This window comes from Mastigoproctus giganteus, chromosome 9, assembly GCF_048544385.1.
Source record: "Mastigoproctus giganteus isolate SK-2022 chromosome 9, ASM4854438v1, whole genome shotgun sequence".
NCBI classification, from domain to species: Eukaryota; Metazoa; Arthropoda; class Arachnida; order Uropygi; family Thelyphonidae; genus Mastigoproctus; species Mastigoproctus giganteus.
This window is the reverse complement of record NC_143583.1, coordinates 58,121,686-58,141,287: the sequence shown is the minus strand read 5'-3', so window position 1 is coordinate 58,141,287 and position 19,602 is coordinate 58,121,686. Positions and strand designations below refer to the sequence as shown.

At 38.8% G+C, this 19,602-nt stretch overlaps 1 protein-coding gene across 4 annotated transcripts in view; it reads right to left on the bottom strand.

The window, feature by feature from the left end:
* Positions 1-19,602, bottom strand: part of LOC150080269 (uncharacterized) — a 604,576-nt gene that overhangs the window by 279,755 nt on the left and 305,219 nt on the right. For all 4 annotated transcript variants that reach the window (XM_090381639.1, XM_090381640.1, XM_090381641.1 and 1 more), the window contains one exon: positions 6,422-6,491. In XM_090381639.1, coding sequence (XP_090237765.1) covers positions 6,422-6,491 — 70 coding nt within the window. The remainder of the gene's footprint in view (positions 1-6,421; positions 6,492-19,602) is intronic.

The window sequence follows — 19,602 nt, the reverse complement described above, 5'->3', positions numbered from 1 at the left end:
CGTCATTGATGTTGTCATTAGTTCCTAAATCTGAATTTTTTCTTCTTTCTTTCTTTTCTTTTTTTTTTTGAAACTGTCCAAAATGTTAGTGTCATTCGGATATTCTGGTACCGTGATTGTGTAAACAGAGATAAGGAAAATTTATGGAAAAATGCCGATAATGCACATCCGCGAAAGGACAGATGATTATTTTTCGAGATAAAAGAAAATCTCTCTCTCCTAATTCTCGAACGGGGCACTTACAATTGATTCACAGTGGTGCCCAACCTACGACCAGCCCGGAAAGTCAACTAAATCAGCATAAAGAAATCTAACTTTTTTTAATATGGTTCCAGTACGGGAAAAGTTTGAACACCAATGCAGTACAAGGTGAACAAGAGCCCATTGGGAATACCCCTTGATCTGCTCACTGTTGACCAGCGCGACACCTCCGTATGTGGGACAGGTGGTCGGATAGGTTTTACCAGGTACCACTAAGTTGCAGAATGGTAATCCCTTCAGCTCTCTTAATTCGTGCAGCAGCACTAATTGCGTAAATTGCCTGAAGGCCAGAAATGCGAACAGTGCATACCAAGTTAATTCTCTCTTAATCCGTTCACTATATGAAAATTTTCTTTGCTCAACGGAAAGTATTTTAATCGTTACTTCCAAGGGGAATTCAAAATAATTCGCTATAAAAGGCTTTGTTAAACAGAGGTCCGACTGAGTAATTTAGAATTATGAAAATGGTTACACAGTTTTATGTAGAAAATATCTTAACAATAGACAGTAAAAAATGCAAATTTAGTTAAATAATTTTAAGCCTATTTGAAAACATGTGAATACATTAGGTAAACGTGAAAAAAAATTTACAGAATATTAAAATTTCGAAATGCGCTGCATCCAAATGTCACTGTTAATAAAGGTTCCGGTATGCCGTACCGCCCCAAAAAAAGCACTGGGTAGCAGTAACCCCAGAGTAACATATCAACTTTGTGGTACTATACTCAGGGTGGTAGAGAATGAAAAGGACCTGGGGATAATTGTGCAGTCAGATATGAAGTTTTCTGAACAGTGCAGACAGTGTGCAAGAGTAGCTCATGTCAATGATATACAAGAATTTTTCTAGCAAGGATAAGGAAGTGATTATCCCCTTGTATAAGGCAATGGTCAGGCCACACCTTGCGTATTGTATACAGGTCTGGAGACCTCATTTTAGGAAGAATGTAGAGCTGTTAGAACGAATACAGAGAATGGCAACAAGATTAGTGAATGGAACAAAGGGTTGCTCATACGAAGAAAGGCTTACAGTGTCTGGAGACTAGGCACCTGCAAGGTGATCTGAATAAGACCTTGAATGGCTCGAGCAAGTTTAAATGCTGATGGCATTCTTCCTGCACAGATTAATCACCTGAGGGGACATAAATTCAAATTGAGGAAGGTCAGTTGTAGAACAGATGTGTAGAATTTTACCTTTGGCCAGTCGATTGCTAGAACAAACTTCCATCAGCCATTGCAGAAGCTGAGCTTAAATAAATTCAAGGCAGAATTAAACATTTGGAGCAAATGGATGGGTGAAATGTGAAGGGTTTTTTCCGGCTGATTCTGTATATGCCTGCTTTCTTGCATTATATGCTTTTACTAATGCTAATGCTAAAACAAGTATGTAGAAAAAAAATCAGCAGTTATTATATTATGCTGTGTATCATCAATGATTTATATGCCCTTTTCCCACATCTGCTCTTGGAAGAGAACCATTCTCTTGTGTTTTCCCTTGTCTCTGCCCCCCCCACCCAATAAGAGCCAACACACTGATGCAACTGCTTCACACATAATATTAGCATTTTGCTAGACATTACTTTCCAATACTGATTATGCAGATATCCACCTCATGTATTGCTGCACTTGAAAAAATTCACTTATACAAGGTAACTTACACTGTGAAACTGTTATATTACGTCAAGCTATAAGACTATCGTGCCATCTGTAAACCATCAAGATGCTGAAAGTGAAAATCTTCACAGGAAACAAGAATATCTATGGACAAGTATCTAACAAATTAGTGCTTTTCTATGGATTCTCCAGACACCTGTTTGGTACTACTCATATTTCCAGCAACAGCAACTGTACCCCGCTCATGCACATAAAGTTCAATCACAATCTCCATTATACTATTCTCAATGACAAGAGTTCTATTGATGAAATCTCTGCTGATGTTGTCATGCTCAAGATTTGGTTTTGTCAGTTAAATACTGTTTACTCATGAAGTGAAAATGTAAACTGATGAAGTGTGGAATTCTAGTACACACTTCATCAGTTCATAGGGAATAACACAACTTACTGAAATGGAGGAAAAAAATCTACATAGATATGATGGAAAAGTATCATCACGAGCAATTCTCTACTGTAAACTGATATGGTATTTATATGGTCATTAGTTAACAGGCCTTAAGCATTCTTCCATAGTGACCGGGTGTCCAAGCTGATGGCTGTCATCGTGAAACAGGTGGGTATATGGGATGTGTTAGGGTAACTAATAATAAGGATAGGTATATATACTTGCATGTATACCAATGCTAGAAGTATAGTAAATAAATTTGAAGAATTTGAAGTGTTGGTCAAGACATCAAAGGCAGATATTGTTAGGAGAGCAAAGACGTGGTGTCACACAGATTAAAGGAATGCAGAACTGGAATTTGAGGAGTACAATGTCTACAGACAGGATAGGAAGAGAGGAGGTGTTATGCTGTTAATTAAGAAAAACATAAAATCAAAAGAAGTGCATCCAGTTGATATACATGAACAGTGCACTGCTGAGTCAGTTTGGTGTGACATAAGCACTGCGAAAACAAAAATAAGAGTAGGAGTATGTTATAGGCCTAATGACTCGAATGAGTACAATGAACAATTGTACAGAGAAAAAAAGTGGGCTAGTAAATCAGAATGTCTTATAATGGCAGATTTTAACTTCCCAGATATTGACTGGAACTTGTGGGTTTCTCACTCACACACTAGTAAGACTTTTATGGATTTATTGGATGGTTGTTTTCTGCAGCAGCATGTTCGAGAGGCAAGGCCAGAGAGGGCAATACTCTTGATCTGGTTATCAGCAGTAATCATTCGTGTATTAAGAATTTGCAGATAAAAGAACCACTAGGTGGCATTGATCACAGTGTACTGATGTGGAATTTACTTAAAGATATAAATACCATCAGGGGGTAAAGGAAAGGGTTTTTACTTCCGTAAAGGTGAGTACAGACAGTTTTTAAATTCTGTACAGTGGGATAAACTGATGATGTTACCAACAGTAAATTCTAAGTGGTAAGCATTCAAGGAATTAATCGTGGATGCTACTAAAAGTTTCATACCTATTAAGAAATATTGTTCAAGGTTTAGGCCTAAATGGTTATCAAATGAACTAATGAGACTCGTGACAGAGAAGAAAAATGCATGGGATACATATAAATTATCAAGCAACTTAGAAGCCTATGGCAGATATAAGCTAGTCTGTAATCAGGTCACAAAGGAGGTCAGGCAGGCGAAGGCAGATTACAAGAAATCTTTGGCAAAAGATGCTAAGAAAAACAGCAAGGATTTCTTTACTTATATAAACTCTAAAAGGAAGGGGATGAATCTGATTGGTCCTCTCGATATCGATGGTTTGACTGTTGATGATCCTGCTCAGATAGCAAACAAACTGAATGAGTATTTTGCATCTACATTCACACATGAGGAGTTATTAAGGTTTGAAAATGGCAGAAGGTTATAAATTGTAGCAGGGTGCTTAATGATTTTGTAATAACTGAGAGCAAAGTGGAGGAGAAATTGTTGAAGTTAAGCATAAGAAAGGCACCTGGGGTGGATGGGATCTATCCATTATATTAAAGGAAGCAACTAAGCAAACCCTTAGCCATAATTATGGGAGCATCCTTGGATTCTGGAGAGGTCCCCACAGACTGGAGATGTGCAAATGTATCCCCAATTCACAAAGGGGGATCGAAGGGTGACAAGTAATTACAGGCCAGTTAGTTTAACTTCTGTTCCGGGTAAAATAATGGAGTCACTGGTTAAAGATGCATTACAGGATCATCTAGATAAGACTGCAGCAATAATTCAGATGCTGCATGGATCTGTTAAGGGAAAGTCTTGTCTGACAAATTTGATAGGATATTATGATGTGGTTACAAAGGAACTGGATGCAAAAAATAATTTTGATATCATATATGTGGATTTCAGGAAAGCTTTTGATAGTGTTGCACATAGAAGAATACTGTACAAATTGGAGCAGAATGGCATTAAGGGTAAGTTGCTACAATGTATAAAAGGATAGTTGAGTGAGAGAAAACAGAGGATGGTAATTAATGGGTGCTCTTCGTGGACTAATGTTATTAGTGGAGTCCCACAGGGTTTGGTGTTGGGTCCTCTGTTGTTTTGTATATTTATCAATGATATTGATGAAGATATATCAGGCTTCGTGTCGAAGTTTGCAGATGATACAAAGGTTGGCAGGGTTGTTAATGGTAATGGCAGTGTGCTACTGCAACAGGATCTAGATAATTTGGGCAGATGGGCTAAGAAGTGGCAACTGAAGTTTAACCTTGACAAATGCAAAGTACTGCATATGAGTAGAAGTGACCCCAGAGAAACGTACCAACTGTGTGGTACTACACTTAAGGTGGTAGAAAATGAAAAAGACCTTGGAGTAATTGTGCAGTCAGAAATGAAGTTTTCTGAGCAATGCACACAGGCTGCCAGGGCAGGTCATGGGGTTTTGTCAATGATTTATAGGAATTTTGCTAGCAGGGAAAAGGGAGTGATTGTCCCTCTGTATAAGGCCATGCCTTGAGTACTGCCTACAGGTCTGGAGGCCTCATTTTAGGAAGGATGTCAATTTGCTTGAGCATGTACAGAGAAGGGCAACAAGATTGGTGAGGGAAATGAAGGGATCCTCTTACCAAGAGAGTCTTAAATTCTGCAAGCTGCAGTGGCTGGAAACTAGGCACCTGCATGGTGATCTGATTGAGGTGTGTAAGGCCTTGAATGGGTTCAGCACGCTGAATTCTGATTGGATCCTTCCACTTGTTCAGATTATGAACCTAAGGGGGCATAAATTCAAATTAAGAAAAGACAGATGTAGAATAGATGTGCGGAAATTTGCCTTTAGCCAGCGGGTGGTTAATTGCTGGAACAAACTTCCATCTGTCGTTGTGGAAGTTGATAGGTTAAATATATTTAAGGAGGAAGTGGACAGGCATTTGGAGGGAATGGTGTGATTTTTTTTTTTTTTTTATTATTTATTTATTATTTTTTTTTTTTGGCTGATGCTGCATAAGCTCATACACTTGCTTTCTTGCATCACATGCCACTACTACTACTCCTCACTGACACCTTTTGGAAGATATTTTTCTGGGGCTGCAGGAAGATGTATCTTTCCAGATAAGGCATGATTTATAAATAAATAAATAAATTTTTCTGTTTATACTCCGGCACGACAACCACGTCAGTAGAGTTTACAATAAATCGTCAATACAAATATTTATCGTATTTAGTAGTCACGGGTCTGAACCCCGGTCCACTCAAGGAACGCGTGCTATGCACCCTCGCTCCTGACCACTGGGCTACGTCATGACTCTGATGGTGTTGCCACCCAGTTGATGGCAGAGCCAGCCCCAAAATTTGCAGAGTCCTGTTCAAGAATTACTTGTGAGGCCCTGGGGTCCTGTGCAATACTTATGCGGAGTATTTTTATAATAGTGATTTTTTTTTTTTTTTTCAAATTTTACTGTAACTAAGACATAACTGAATAATTTTATATTATACTGAACAAAAATTTTAAATACGAGTAATATTTTTTACATTAATTAACAATATCGTTTTGACCATTTGAGCACGGGGCCCTGTTTGACAGAACCGGTTGATGGTTATGTTGGGGAAAACTATGCTAATTGGCCAGCATGGTCACCAAATGTAAACTGCTTTGACTACTACTAGTACCTATAAGGTAATTTAAAGAGCATAGTGTACGAAAAAGAAGCCTAGATAATGCAAACTGCAGTGCTAAACTGAATATAGTAGGGAAGCAATCAGCATCACTGTGAGAATGTTCACTAATTCAATGAGATGAGGTCTGAATTCAAGTGCAAAGACACCTTTCACCTTTTGCACTTCAAAAAATTCACTTCAAACAATTAATATTAGTTTATATGCTTTTTAACGTAATTCCAAAATAAAATGTTCAGACGTGTTTATAACTTTCACCCCCTTATTTTGGCTCCCAGAATGCAGCTGAAAATTTCTTGCACACTCTTGAATATGCTGTATAAAGTTAAAATATTACTCTTTGTGCACAGCCACAAAGTAGTTTTTATCACCAAATGAATTCAGACAAATTATAAAATTTTTCCCATGTAGTTTTTCTTTTCTGGCATGATTTCATACTTACAAAGCAGTATTTTCTTGTTTACAGTTGCATACGTATTGACACTCATCACCAAACTGATCCTCAGGGCAAGCTAAAAAATTTAGAAAATTAATAATAAATAGAGGTTACCTATGAAATCTTTGCATGTTTCAATATATTTAAATAAAAAAACAAAATAATTTTTTTTTATCTCTTCTATGGGACAATGACTCCCAATTCCAAAAGTTTAGATAAATATTTACAATTAAAATCTGTTTTCCAGACACATACACAATGTTTAATAATTAACATGTAGAACATACTTATAACACGTTCACTAACCTAGTAAACATGTTATAAAAATAGCTGCCAACTTTTGACTTTCAAATTTGTTTACAATTCCATGGGGTTCAGGGAATGGTAAAAAAGAGGAAAACAGGACATCTTTGGGCTGAAGCAGATTAGGAAATATGAGGCTAGACAAAACAGGTTTTTTTGCAAAATGTAGAAATGTGTTGTAAAAAAACAGGAGGTAAATATTTTTTTTTGGAAAATGCAAGAGGAATTTATTTGGGAAAAAAATTATATCACTAATAAAATATGCATTTCACATTAAAATCAGCACCATAGGATGGTAAGTTAATACAACATGCTTTCAACCATAAACTTACCTAAGAGATTTTGTCTTCAGATTTAATATTAGTGAGACCAAATGATGCAAGCAAGTGGACTTTTTTTCAGGAACAGCCAATAATAATCATAATATTATTATATTATGTTCAAGATCCTGACCAGCTGCATAACTAAGAATATATCAGACCACTTAGAGAGCCAGAACATTATGGCTGAGCAGCAGAAGGGATATAAGCAGATGAACAGAGGATGCAAGGAGCAATTGGCCACTGATGCTGCAGTTAGAGAGCAAGCCTACCACCACAACTGTACATGGCCTACATCAACTACTACAAGGCCTTTGACTCAATGCCCCATAGCTGACTGATAGAGACACTGAAGATCTACAAAGTCAACCTGGCTCTGACACTTCCTAGAAGCATCCATAGCAAAATGGAGGACCATCATCAGGATCGAGAACATCATGACCAGAACAATACCCATTTATCAGAAGAGCACTCTTCCAGGGAAATGCCCTGAGCCCACTATGGTTCTGTCTAGTGCTTAACCCATAGTCCACCATGCTTAATATCAGCAAGTACGGATATACCCTAAAAGAAGGGAAGAAGAACCTGTATACTCTCACCTGATGGATGACATCTAATTCTATGCCGCAATCAAGAATCAACACCAATAGCTACTCCAGATCACTAAAGAGTTTAGCACTGGCATCAGGATACAATTTGGCCGAGACAAATGCAAGGCCCGTGGATTGCATCAAAGACATCCAGTCGGACAAAACTACCAGCTGAAGACCGGTGAAGGGATTGTAGCCATGACCGTGGGAGAGACATACAAATATCTGTGGATGATGCAGGCCACCAGTTAGAACACAAGGAGATCAAGGCTCACCTCACTGAGAAATACCATTGGAGACTGAAAGGCTTGCTAAAATTAAAGCTGAATGGCAGGAACATGGTCACAGCCATAAACACTAATGCAGTCCCAGTACCAACATACTCCTTCACACCACAGATCGCACCAACACTGAGCTGGAGGAGATTATGAGATCAACCACGATAATGATGACCAACAGCCACCAACACCACTCAAAGTTGGCCATTGAGAGACTGACCACATCCTGTAAAGGAGGGAGAGGACCGACTGACTGACCTCATTGAACAAGAGAAGGTGATTAAGAACCTGTGCAGTTACTTCCAGGAAAATATATCAACTGAAACAGCTACTACAGATCACTAAAGAGTCCAGTACTGACATCAGGTTGCAATTAGCCCTAGACAAATGCAAGACCCATGAAATGCACTGGGGAAATCCAGTTAGACACTGACACAGAGAGAGAGAAAGAGAGACCTAATAAAAAATATCTGGTGATGATGTAGGCTAAGCAGCTAGAGCAGAAGGAGATCAAGGCCTGCCTGCCTGACAGAATTACTATCAGGGACTGAGGAGTCTGCTAAAATCAAACCTGAACGGCAAGAGCACGATCACAGCCATACACACTTATGCAGTACCAGTACTAACATACTTCTTTGGCATCACAAATTGGTACAACACTGAGCTGGAGGAGATTATGAGATCGACCAGGATAATGATGATGACCAAGAGCTGCCAACACCACCTGAAGTCGGCCATTGAGACCACAACCTGTAAAGGAGGGAGGGAATTTTTTTTTTTTTTTTTTCCTGTTTATACTCCAGCACGACAACCTTGAATGACCTCACTGAAAAAGAGAAGGCCATTAAGGACTTGCACAATAGAACACTCAAACTTAACAAGAACTCACTCATACAGAAAGAAGAAACAGACGGAAATATGGAATACAAAGACACTCCAGGGCAAACACTACAATTACTTCCATGTCAAGACTACATAGATAAGATGGCTTCAAATGATTGGCTGAAGGACCTGATGCTTTTTCCCGAGACTGAAGGATTTGCACTTGCCGTCCAAGATCAAGTAACTCTTGCAGGCAAAAAAAATTTTTTTTTTCATTCCATGTTAAATATCAGGGTGATTCTTGTAGATTTAACATTGCTGAATTCAAATATGGCAACCATATTGCTGTAACACACACCAATTTTAAGACAGAAGAGATCAAAGTCAAAAACTAAGTTTCTAGTAAAAAAAGATTTCATATATTTTAAGAAAATGTTACATACAGTACTAAATATTGAAAACTGGGTCTATTAACCTTATTCTATTTACAAAAATGTTTATCTAATAACAAAACACTTATTTTGTCATTTTTTGCTTTTTATAATCGTCCATTGGTGTCTCCCGTACGAGATTCCAACAGCAGTCTGCCAACATATTTGAACTCCACTTTCCTGGGACCATTTTTCCATTTGAGAAATATCTTGGTGAAACCTTTCACTGTGTTCATTGCAGACCACTCCTAAGTTTTCAGGAAAAAAAAGTCTATCTGGGAGGGTAGGAAATAAAGATTTAACATCATATTGCATCCTAACTCATTGTAATTTTCTCATTTCTCATTGTCCAAAAAGTTGTGGCAGATGTTTTTGAATGTCTTCGAGGCTCTTATTTCTGTAGCATTTTAATTTTTTAGTGAATTCCTCCTCTTGAAATAGCAATTTGATTTGAGCACCCACGAAAATTCCCTCTTTTATCTTGGTGTTACTGATTCGAGGTAACTTTTGCCTCAAACAGGAAAATCCTTTTTTTGTTGATCGCTTTCACAAATTTTCTATCAAACTGAGCTTGATGTGCAATGGAGGTAAACAAATTTTTGACTTATCCACCAAAGGATGTGCAATATTTTTTTGGCTTAGTGTAATTTCTGAATTGTCTGGCCATTTTTTTTTACCCTGTAGTTGTAATCCTTTGCTTGGCTGTCCCATTCACATAAAAAGGAGCAGTATTTAGTGTGTCCACTTTGTAACCCAGTCAGCAAAGCTACCACTTTTAGGATGCCAAGCTTAACCTTAAAAACCAACTGTTCATAATTGAGGCATTTCTGGACGTCATGAAATCGTTTATTAACACCAACTTCTATTAGCATGGTAAATAGTATTTACAAAAGCTGAAAATGTTTGGGAGTTTGAAGTCATCATCATCAGCCATTTTCAATCCACTGCAGGATGAAGGCCTCTCCAGCAACTTTCCAGTTCCTTCTGTTTTGAGCACTGGCCATCCATTTACTACCCACAAACTCATGAATTTCATCTATCCATCTCCGCCTTTGTCTTCCAGGTTTTCTTCTAGCTCCTCTTGGGTACCATTCTGTTATTTTCTTAGTCCACCTGTCATCATGTCTTCGAGCTATGTGTCCTGCCCAAGAATATTTTAGTTCTTTAGTTTTGATAAGAATGTCCTTTACTTGAGTTTGCTGCCTAATCCATGTGTTTCTCTCTTATCTAACAGTCTGATTCCCAATATAATTCGTTCCATTCTTCGCTGTGTAGTTCTTAGCTTCTCTTCCATTCTTTTGGTGAGTGCCCAAGTTTCACTTCCATAGTCATGGTGGGGAGTATACACTGATTCATTATTTTATGTTTCAGACAAACTGGGATATTGCTGTTCAGTATGTGACTATATTTCCTGAATGCTATCCATCCAAAATTTATTCTTCTCTTGACTTCCAGCCATTTATCATTATTACAGCTAATAACTTGTCCCAGATAAGTATATGACTCCACCTTTTCAATTACTGATCCTTCAATCATTATTTCCCTTTCCGTGGCATACTTGTTCATCATTACTTTTGTTTTAGCCATATTCATCTTTAGTCCAAAATCCTTACTAACTGTGCATAACTGATTAAGATTTTCCTCTAATTCTTTGGGATCGTGGCTTATGACCACAATGTCATCTGCAAATTGTAAATGGTTTAGGTACTCTCCGTTCACATTGACTCCTTTCTGCGACCAGTCTAATCTTCTGAAAGCTTCCTCAAGGGCAGCAGTAAACAGCTTCGAAGATATTGTGTCTCCTTGTCGAACTCCTTTCTCGATTTTAAATTTGCTACTGTCTTTGTCTAGTCTAATAAAGGATGTAGCACTCTCATATATTTTCTTCAAAATCATAATATATGGAGTATCTATGCCTTGTCTTTCCAGTGCCCGAAACATTGCCTTACGCTGTATGGAGTCAAATGCCTTTTCATAATCCACAAATGCCAGGCATAATGGTGTTTTATATTCATTTGCTTTCTCCATTAGCTGTGATATTACGTGAAGGTGATCCATAGTTGAGAATCCTGTCTTAAAGCCAGCTTGCTCTTTCGGTTGATTCTCATCAAGTATTCTTTCTAATCTGTTAGTAATGACCCTTGTGAACAACTTGTAGATATGGGATAACAAGCTAATTGGTCTATAATTTCCAATTTCTGATTTATCTCCTTTCTTATGCAGCAAAACTATGATTGCATTATTCCACTGCTTAGGCATCACACCTTTTCTAATGCACTTTGTGAAGAGCCTTGCCAGTTTTTGTGTTGTCTCTTCCTCCCAATTTTAACAACTCTACAGTAACTTCATCTTCCCCCGGGGCTTTCCGATTCTTCATTTTCTTCAATGCATGTTCTTCCTCATCAGGAAGAATATCGGGTATGTCGTATGTGTTGCTACTTTGCAATCCATCTTCCCCACTGCTGGTATCATTCCCTCGCTCCTTGTATAATTCTCTATAGTAGTCTTCTGCTATTTGAATTATGCCTTCTCTGCTGTTTATAAGTACATCATCGCTATTTTTCAGTTTCAGTATCATTTGTCTTTCTGTATTACTGCTCATGGCTGCTGATTTAAATCCTTTGTTTTCCCTTAATGCTTGTTCTACTTTTCTTGTGTTAAATCTTCTTATGTCCTCTCTGAGTCTCTTTCTAATGGCTTTGCATAACTCAGTATACTCAATTTTCTCCCTGTCAGTGTTTTTCTTGCTCTTCATTTGTCGTCTTTGGTTCATCATGACAAGTGTTTCTTGACTAATTTTTTCTTCTTTGGATTTCTGTTTCCCTATAGGTTTCTTGGGCTTTATCACTTTCAGAAAGTTGTAATATTCCTCGTCGATATCTTGGTCCTGAGCAGTCTGCAGAAGCTCAAACTTGTTCTTAAGTTCCAGTACATACTGCTTTTTCTCCTCCTCTGTTATTTCAAAGACCTTTGTATTATTTTGTACACCAGACCAAACCTATTGGTAACTCTCTAGGCGGCTTCCGGATCAGCTAGTGTATAATCTTGCTACCTCTACTCTGCCAGATAGTGACTGGAGGGAGTCCGAGTAGTGTGTATGCGGGGAGCATTGTCGAGGCCACGTTATGTCAAGGATCTGGGTATATTCTTACCACATGTACGCCATATACAAAAATTTCATTACTTCATACAGCATGTCCCACCCACTTTTTCTTACTATTGAATACACCATGAATTGTCAAAATAATAGAGCAAGCTTATCTGCGAAAAGATCTAAACCTCCCAAGGACTTCCTAATTCATTTCACAAATATACGTGGTCTTAATCCCAATCTCAACGATGTCCATTTCCACTTGCAGTCTTCCAAACCCCATGTACTTTTTCTGACTGAATCTCAGTTATCAGTTGATTCAACTACTTCTCATCTCAGATGTCCAAATTATTTGCTGTATGATTCCTTTCGCCTCAAAGGTGGTACTTGTGCATATGTCCGTTCTGATATTCCCTGTCAGAGATTTGGCACTTTGGAATCTCCTCTCTTTGATCTTCTTTGGCTTAAAATCTCTCTACCTCATTGTGTCAAATTCATCTGTTGTCTCTACCGTTCTCCCAACTCCACTAATCACTTGGAGCTCTTTGACTTCCTCTCTATGCAACTTGACTTTCTCCAGTCTAACTTTCCTAACAGTGAGGTAATTTTCCTTGGTGATTTTAACATTCACAACTCCAGCTGGCTTCCATTTTCTAGTCACACCGACCCAGCAGGTCGAGATGCTGAGGCTTTTGCAATTACTAATGACCTAGCACAGATTGTTCATTTACCTACAAGAATACCGGACAATCCTAATCATAAAGCCAATACGCTTGATCTTTTTCTCACAAACAACCCTTCTAAGTACAAGGTCGAAGTGAGAGGTCCTTTAGGCACTTCAGATCACAACTTGGTGATTGTCTCTTCTACAATGGAACCTTTATCTCATGGTTATTCCCAACCTCGTATTGTTTGGCATTACAAGAATGCAAAATGTGATGACCTGCGAGACTTCTTTTCTTCTTTTCCTTGGTCTGATTACTGTTTCAAAACTTCTGATGTCAACGTTTGCTCAGATCATGTCAGTGAAATTATTCTTGCAGGAATGGAATCCTCTATCCCACACTCCACTTTAAAATCTCGTCCTTTATCTAAACCTTGGTTTTCCAATAAATGTGCTAAGGCTGTCCAAGAGAAGAATGTTGCATATCGTAATTGGCTTGTTTCTAATTCTTCAGTTTCATTTTCTGCCTACACCAAAGCTCGCAACAATTGTAAAGCAGTTATTAATCAGTCCAAACTAGAGTTTGAACAGGCTAAGAGTAGAAAACTTGCTTCTTGCCCTAATGGTAGCCGAGCATTCTGGTCTCTTGCCAAAGCTATTGGCCGCAACTTTTGCCCATCTCTGCTCCCACCTGTGTCCAAACCAGATGGTTCTGTTGTCACTTCAGCCAAGGATAAAGCTGACCTGCTAGCATCCCATTTTTCTTCCAGCTCATGTATTAATGATCTTGGTAAAACACCTCCCACCATTCCTAACACGCTCCATTCAATGCCTCCTGTGGTCTTCCGTCAAAAGGATATCAGAAGGATTTTGATGAATCTTGATGCTAAGAAAGCTCCAGGTCCTGATGGTATTTTTCCACTTGTTCTCTAAACTTGTGCTCCTGAACTTACTCCTATTCTTTGCCACCTTTTTTCACTTTCTTATTCCAAAGTTGTTTTTCCTTCTGCTTGGAAATTTGCGCTCATATCCAGCCAGTTCCTAGAAAGGGTGACAAATCCCTCCCATCCAATTATCGTCCCATTGCAATTACTTCTACTCTTTCTAAAGTAATCGAGAAATCAATTAACCGCCAACTCTTAAACTACCTAGAAACCTTCCGTCTGATCAACGATCGCCAGTATGGATTCCGTCAGTGTCGATCCACTGGTGATATTCTGGCTTATGTTACCCATTTATGGACTAATTCAATGGAAAGGTTCGGTGAAACACAAATAGTTGCTCTTGACATCTCAAAGGCTTTTGATCGTGTTTGGCATAAAGGTCTTCTAAACAAGCTTCCATCTTATGGTTTGCCAACTGTTTTTAGTAATTGGTTATCCAGTTTTCTCTCTGATCGCTCACTGAGGGTGATGGTAGATGGCTCTCTGTCTTCTAACTTCTCCACTAATGCCGGTGTCCCCCAAGGTTCAGTTCTTTCCCCCACTCTTTTCCTCTTGTATATCAATGACCTTCTTCCATTGACTGGAAATGCTATCCATAGTTTTGCCGATGATAGCACATTGCATTCAACTTTCCATTTTGAGAAACCTTGTCCTGCTCAATCAGCTTCAAGTTCTCGAAAATCTGCTGCCAATTCCTTAAATGCCGATCTTCAGGTAATTCTCCAGTGGGGCAAAGACAACTTTGTTGATTTCAACCCTTCTAAAACTCAGTCTTGTCTTATATCTCGCAAAAAGGATTCTTCTGCTCCTATGTTTAGTGACACTCCGATTTCTAGGCAAAATGATATATCTCTTTTGGGGATTACCCTGACTTCTAATCTCTCTTGGCACAAGCACATTACAAATATTGCTTCCTCTGCATCTAAAAAACTTGGTTTTCTCTTTCGCTCTCAGCGTTACTTTTCTTCCAAACAGCTGCTCACTCTGTATAAATCGCAAATCCGCCCTGCCATGGAATATTGTTCCCACATCTGGGGTGGTGCCCCCAAACCCTCTCTCAGGCTTCTTGATTCCATTCAGAAGAGGGCAGTTAGGTTAATTAATGATTCATCTCTAACAGAGTCTCTCCACTCACTTTCTCATAGACGTACTGTTTCTGCTGCATGCCTCTTCTACAGATACTTCCATGGGCACTGTTCTTCTGAATTGGCTTCTATAATTCCCGCTCTCTCTTTCAAAACAGTCCGAACACGTGCCGCCACCAGCCAACATCCATTTACTGTCCAACTTCAAACCCACAGAACCAACTTTTCATCTTCCTCATTTATTCATTCAACTGCCGTTTTCTGGAACAACCTTCCTTCATACGTATTTCCTGAAAATTACAATCTACAGAAGTTCAAGTCCAATGTCAACAAATATCTTCTTTCGTCTTCTCAACCTCCAACCCAAGCACGGTACTAAGTACTATAGGTTCTAATACCTCTCGTGTTTGGGATTCTCATAAAAAAAAAAAAAAATTATTTACTTGAGTCAGTTTTTTCCTTTCCTTTCCTACATCTATATCAAGTGTACATCTTACCATTCTGTGATAACTTCCAACATTTACCTTATTCAGGACAGTAACATCATTCACAATATATCTTCTGTTAGTGATGATGAAGTCGATTTCATTAGTTGTTAATCCATTTGGACTCTTCCATGTCCACTTTCTGTTCACCCTTTTCTTGAAAAAAAGTGTTCATTACTGACATTCCTGGAGATTCTGCAAATTCCACAAGTCTTTCACCTCTTTTATTTCTTTCACCAATTCCAAAATTTCCTATAGTTCCTCTTTCTGCGTTGTTTTGTCTTTTTCCAACCTTAGCATTGAAGTCCCCCATAATAATAGTGCAGTGGGTTTTCTGCTCATCTAGAAGACTCAATTTCAGTGTACATTTCTTCAACCTCTTCATCATCATGGCTCGATGTTGGTGCATAAATCATTATAATCTTTAGCTTGTACCTCTTAGAAATCTTGAGTATTAGTCTTGACACCCTTGGTGATGTACTTTTGAATTCCAAAATGTTGTTTTTAAAATCTTTATGGAGCACAAACCCAACTCCACCTTCACTCTTTTCACTGTTTCCATTGGTGTACAGCAAATTTCCACTTGATAAACTTATAAGTGATTCATTTCTTCTTCTTGTTTCAGCCAAACCAATGATATTCCAATTCACATTTTCTAATTCCTTTTCCAGCTCTAATATCCTGTCTTCACCGATGAGTGATCGTACGTTATAACAGGCCAAGTTCAATTTCTGTGCATGGCAGCCTGGTCGTACCCAGAGATTCTTAGCACCCTCTGCTTCCACTCTGATCCTCTCGCTGCCATAAGAGGGAGAGTGAAAGCTGCTGGGGACTGAGGGCCATTTGTACTGTTGTGCTCTCATTGCTGGAGGGTTTGGTCTTTTCCTCTTCACGCTGACCAGGCGTCTTGAAGAGAACCACTCTACACGTTCGTTGCCACCTAAGTGACGTAACAGGGCTTACCATCGAGAAGTGTGCATGAGTGGATTTTAGGGAGGCAGGCCAACCGGACTTCTCCTAAATCTTCTGTAATAGAGAGATATTGGATCCATCAGTGTTTTAGGCTGAGTGTCTGATAACACACAGGATACCTGTTCCCTCTAAGCGTGGTAGCCACAGATATTCGATTTGTATTCTTGACAGCATATTTTTTGCATAAGAACCTACAGGTTCTCTTACATTTCCTTCGTGGGAACTGCATGGACCAATGGTATACTTATTTCCATTATGAAGTAAAACTGCTTTCAAACTGACGTCTCCAAGCAGTGGAGGCTATTCAAAGAACAGCCTCTATTGCTCGGGGACGTGCTCCAGATGTAACTGTTTCATTAATTCCTGGACATTGTTACAAAAAACATTGTTACAACAAAACAGTGTTGTTTACGAATAGAGACTTTTTGAAATATGAAAATGCTTGCTTGATGCAGAACCCACACGTATACAAACTGGTAGAGAAGTTTCAAGAAGGCTCAATAATATTTTTAGAGAACTCCGTCAAACGTTCTAGAACTTTCCAGAAACATCCCAACCTTTGTTCCACACGTAACAATATTCTTGACCCAGAACATTCTCGAATGTTGTAGAAAGATCCAGAATGCTCTAGAAATCTCCCAAATTGTCTAGAAAAAAATAAAATAAAAATGAACGGATAAAATATATAGAAAATATGAAAAAAAAAAAAAAAAAAAAAAAAACACTTACAGGTCTTGGTTTTCGGTCATTAACTTACAATATTTAAAAACTAGCTACAACACTGTAGCCAAGTGGTCAGGAGCGGGAGTGCAGTAGCACACGCTCTTTGAATAGACCGGAGTTGAAGCCCCTGACCACTAAATATGGCCGATCTGCCAACCCACACTGGACCAGCGTGGCAAATTATGGTCCATTTCCCTCAACATGAATTGTTGAGGAGGCTTCCATACTGCAGTGGGTTGATAATGGCTGCAGTTCAACTTTTTTTTTTTTTTTTTTTTTTATTTGAAAACTGAGGGTGACGAGAACTTTTTAAGTACATATGAGTTTTTGAACATATTCCCTACGAGAAACTGTCAAAATTATTTCAGGAAGGAAATTGATACTGGCCACTGCAATCAACACCAGAACTACAGGATATACATCACTAACGACCAATACAATAATATACGATCTAAGCCAGAAGGCCGAGAAGCAATCACCAAAGAGTGACAGATGACACATGTGAATGATGCCACCTGGTCCCAGAAACAAACCAGCACATCACTGCAAGATTCACAGGTTGATTAGCCAGATGGAGTATACTCATAGACATGATCAGTTCGCCAAGATGATATATGAGAAGCTAGTGCAAAAATACCAGCTGATTCAAGAAAGCTGTAGTGTATTAAAATTTTTAACCTTGGGCCATTCTAGAGATCCCTACTGAATAATGGGACCATGCCATAATAACAGATAAGACAATCCTGCACAACGCACCACATAACCCTCATCAACAAAAAGGAAAAGAACTAAGTACCTGATCGATATTGTGTATGTTCTATGTAAAGAATGAGGCAGTAACTCAGCATTGTTATAGACCTTTATAAGAACTTAAACAACAGGGTGGATGCCTTCGAATGATTTAAACTGAGGGACCCATCAATCTCAGCTAACCACATCAATGCAGTGCTCGCAATTGATCATCAAGCAACGAAGCAACAATCCCCACGGCAGAATGCATTGGACCCACAGGAGCTAGTTGCTGTCGGTGACTCTATTGTCGGAGAAATAGGAAAAATGGGAAAATATTGTGCAAAAAGGATAGCTGGAATAGAATCTGAATATGTCTGCAGGGTCAAAAGCTGATGAAGTTGTAGAGAATGAAAAAGACCTGGGGGTACTGTGCAATCAGATATGAATTTTTCTGAGCAGTGCAGACAGGTTGTCAGAGCAGGTCATGGAGTCAATGATATAGAGTATTTTGCTAGCAGGGATAAGGTGATTATCTCTTTGTATAAGGCAATGGTCAAGCCACACCTTGAGAACTGCATATAGGTTTGGAGGCCTCACTTTAGGATGGATGTAGAGTTACTGCAACAAGTACAGAGAAGAGCAAAGAGATTGGTGAGAGGGAACAAAGGGTTGCTCTTTAATTTCCCAGATATTGACTGGAATTTGAGGGCAAGTCACTCACACACTAGCAAGGCTTTTGTGGATTTATTGGATGATTGTTTTCTACATCACCATGTTCGGGAGGCAACTAGAGGGAGTAATACTCTTGATTTGATTATCAGTAGTGATACTTCATGCATTAAGAATCTGCAGATAAATGAACCACTAGGTGGCAGTGATCACAGTGTGCTGAAGCGGGATTTACTCAAAGAGGTAAATACCATTAGGGGCAAAGGGAAGGGTTATTACTTTCGTAAAGGTGACTACGATGGACTGAGACAGTATTTAAATGCTATACAGTGGGACCAACTGATGATGTTACCAACAGCAAATTCAAAATCGGAAGCATTCAAAGAACTTATCTTGGAAGCTACTAGGCTTTACATACCAACTAAGAAATATTGTTCAAGGTTTAGGCCTAAATGGATGTCAGATGAACTAATGAGACATGGCAGAGAAAAAAAAATGCATGGGATACATACAAATTAACAAGTGACACAGAAGCCTATGATAGATACAAGTTGATCTGTAACCAAGTTACAAAGGAGGTTAGGCAGGCGAAGGCAGATTACGAAAAATCTTTGGCAAGGGATGCAAAGAAAAACAGCAAAGAGTTCTTTACTTATGTAAACTCTAGAAGGAAGGGGATGAATCAGATTGGTCCACTTGATATCGATGGGTCAACTGTTGATGATCCTGCTCAGGTAGCTAACAAACTAAATGAATATTTTGCATCAACATTCACACATGAGGAGTTATTCAGCAAGGGGAATGCCAGAAGTGTATTCAACTCTGGCAGTAAGCTAGAGAATCTTGTAATAACTGAGAGTAAAGTGGAGGAGAAATTGTTGAAGATAAACACAAGAAAGGCACTTGGGGTGGATGGGATCTATACAGTTATATTAAAGGAGGCAGCACAGGAAGTAAGCAAACCCTTAGCCATAATTATGAGAGCTTCCTTGGATTCAGGGGAGGTACCCACAACTGGAGATGTGCAAATGTGACCCCAATTCACAAAGGAAGATCAAAGGGTGACACAAGTAATTAT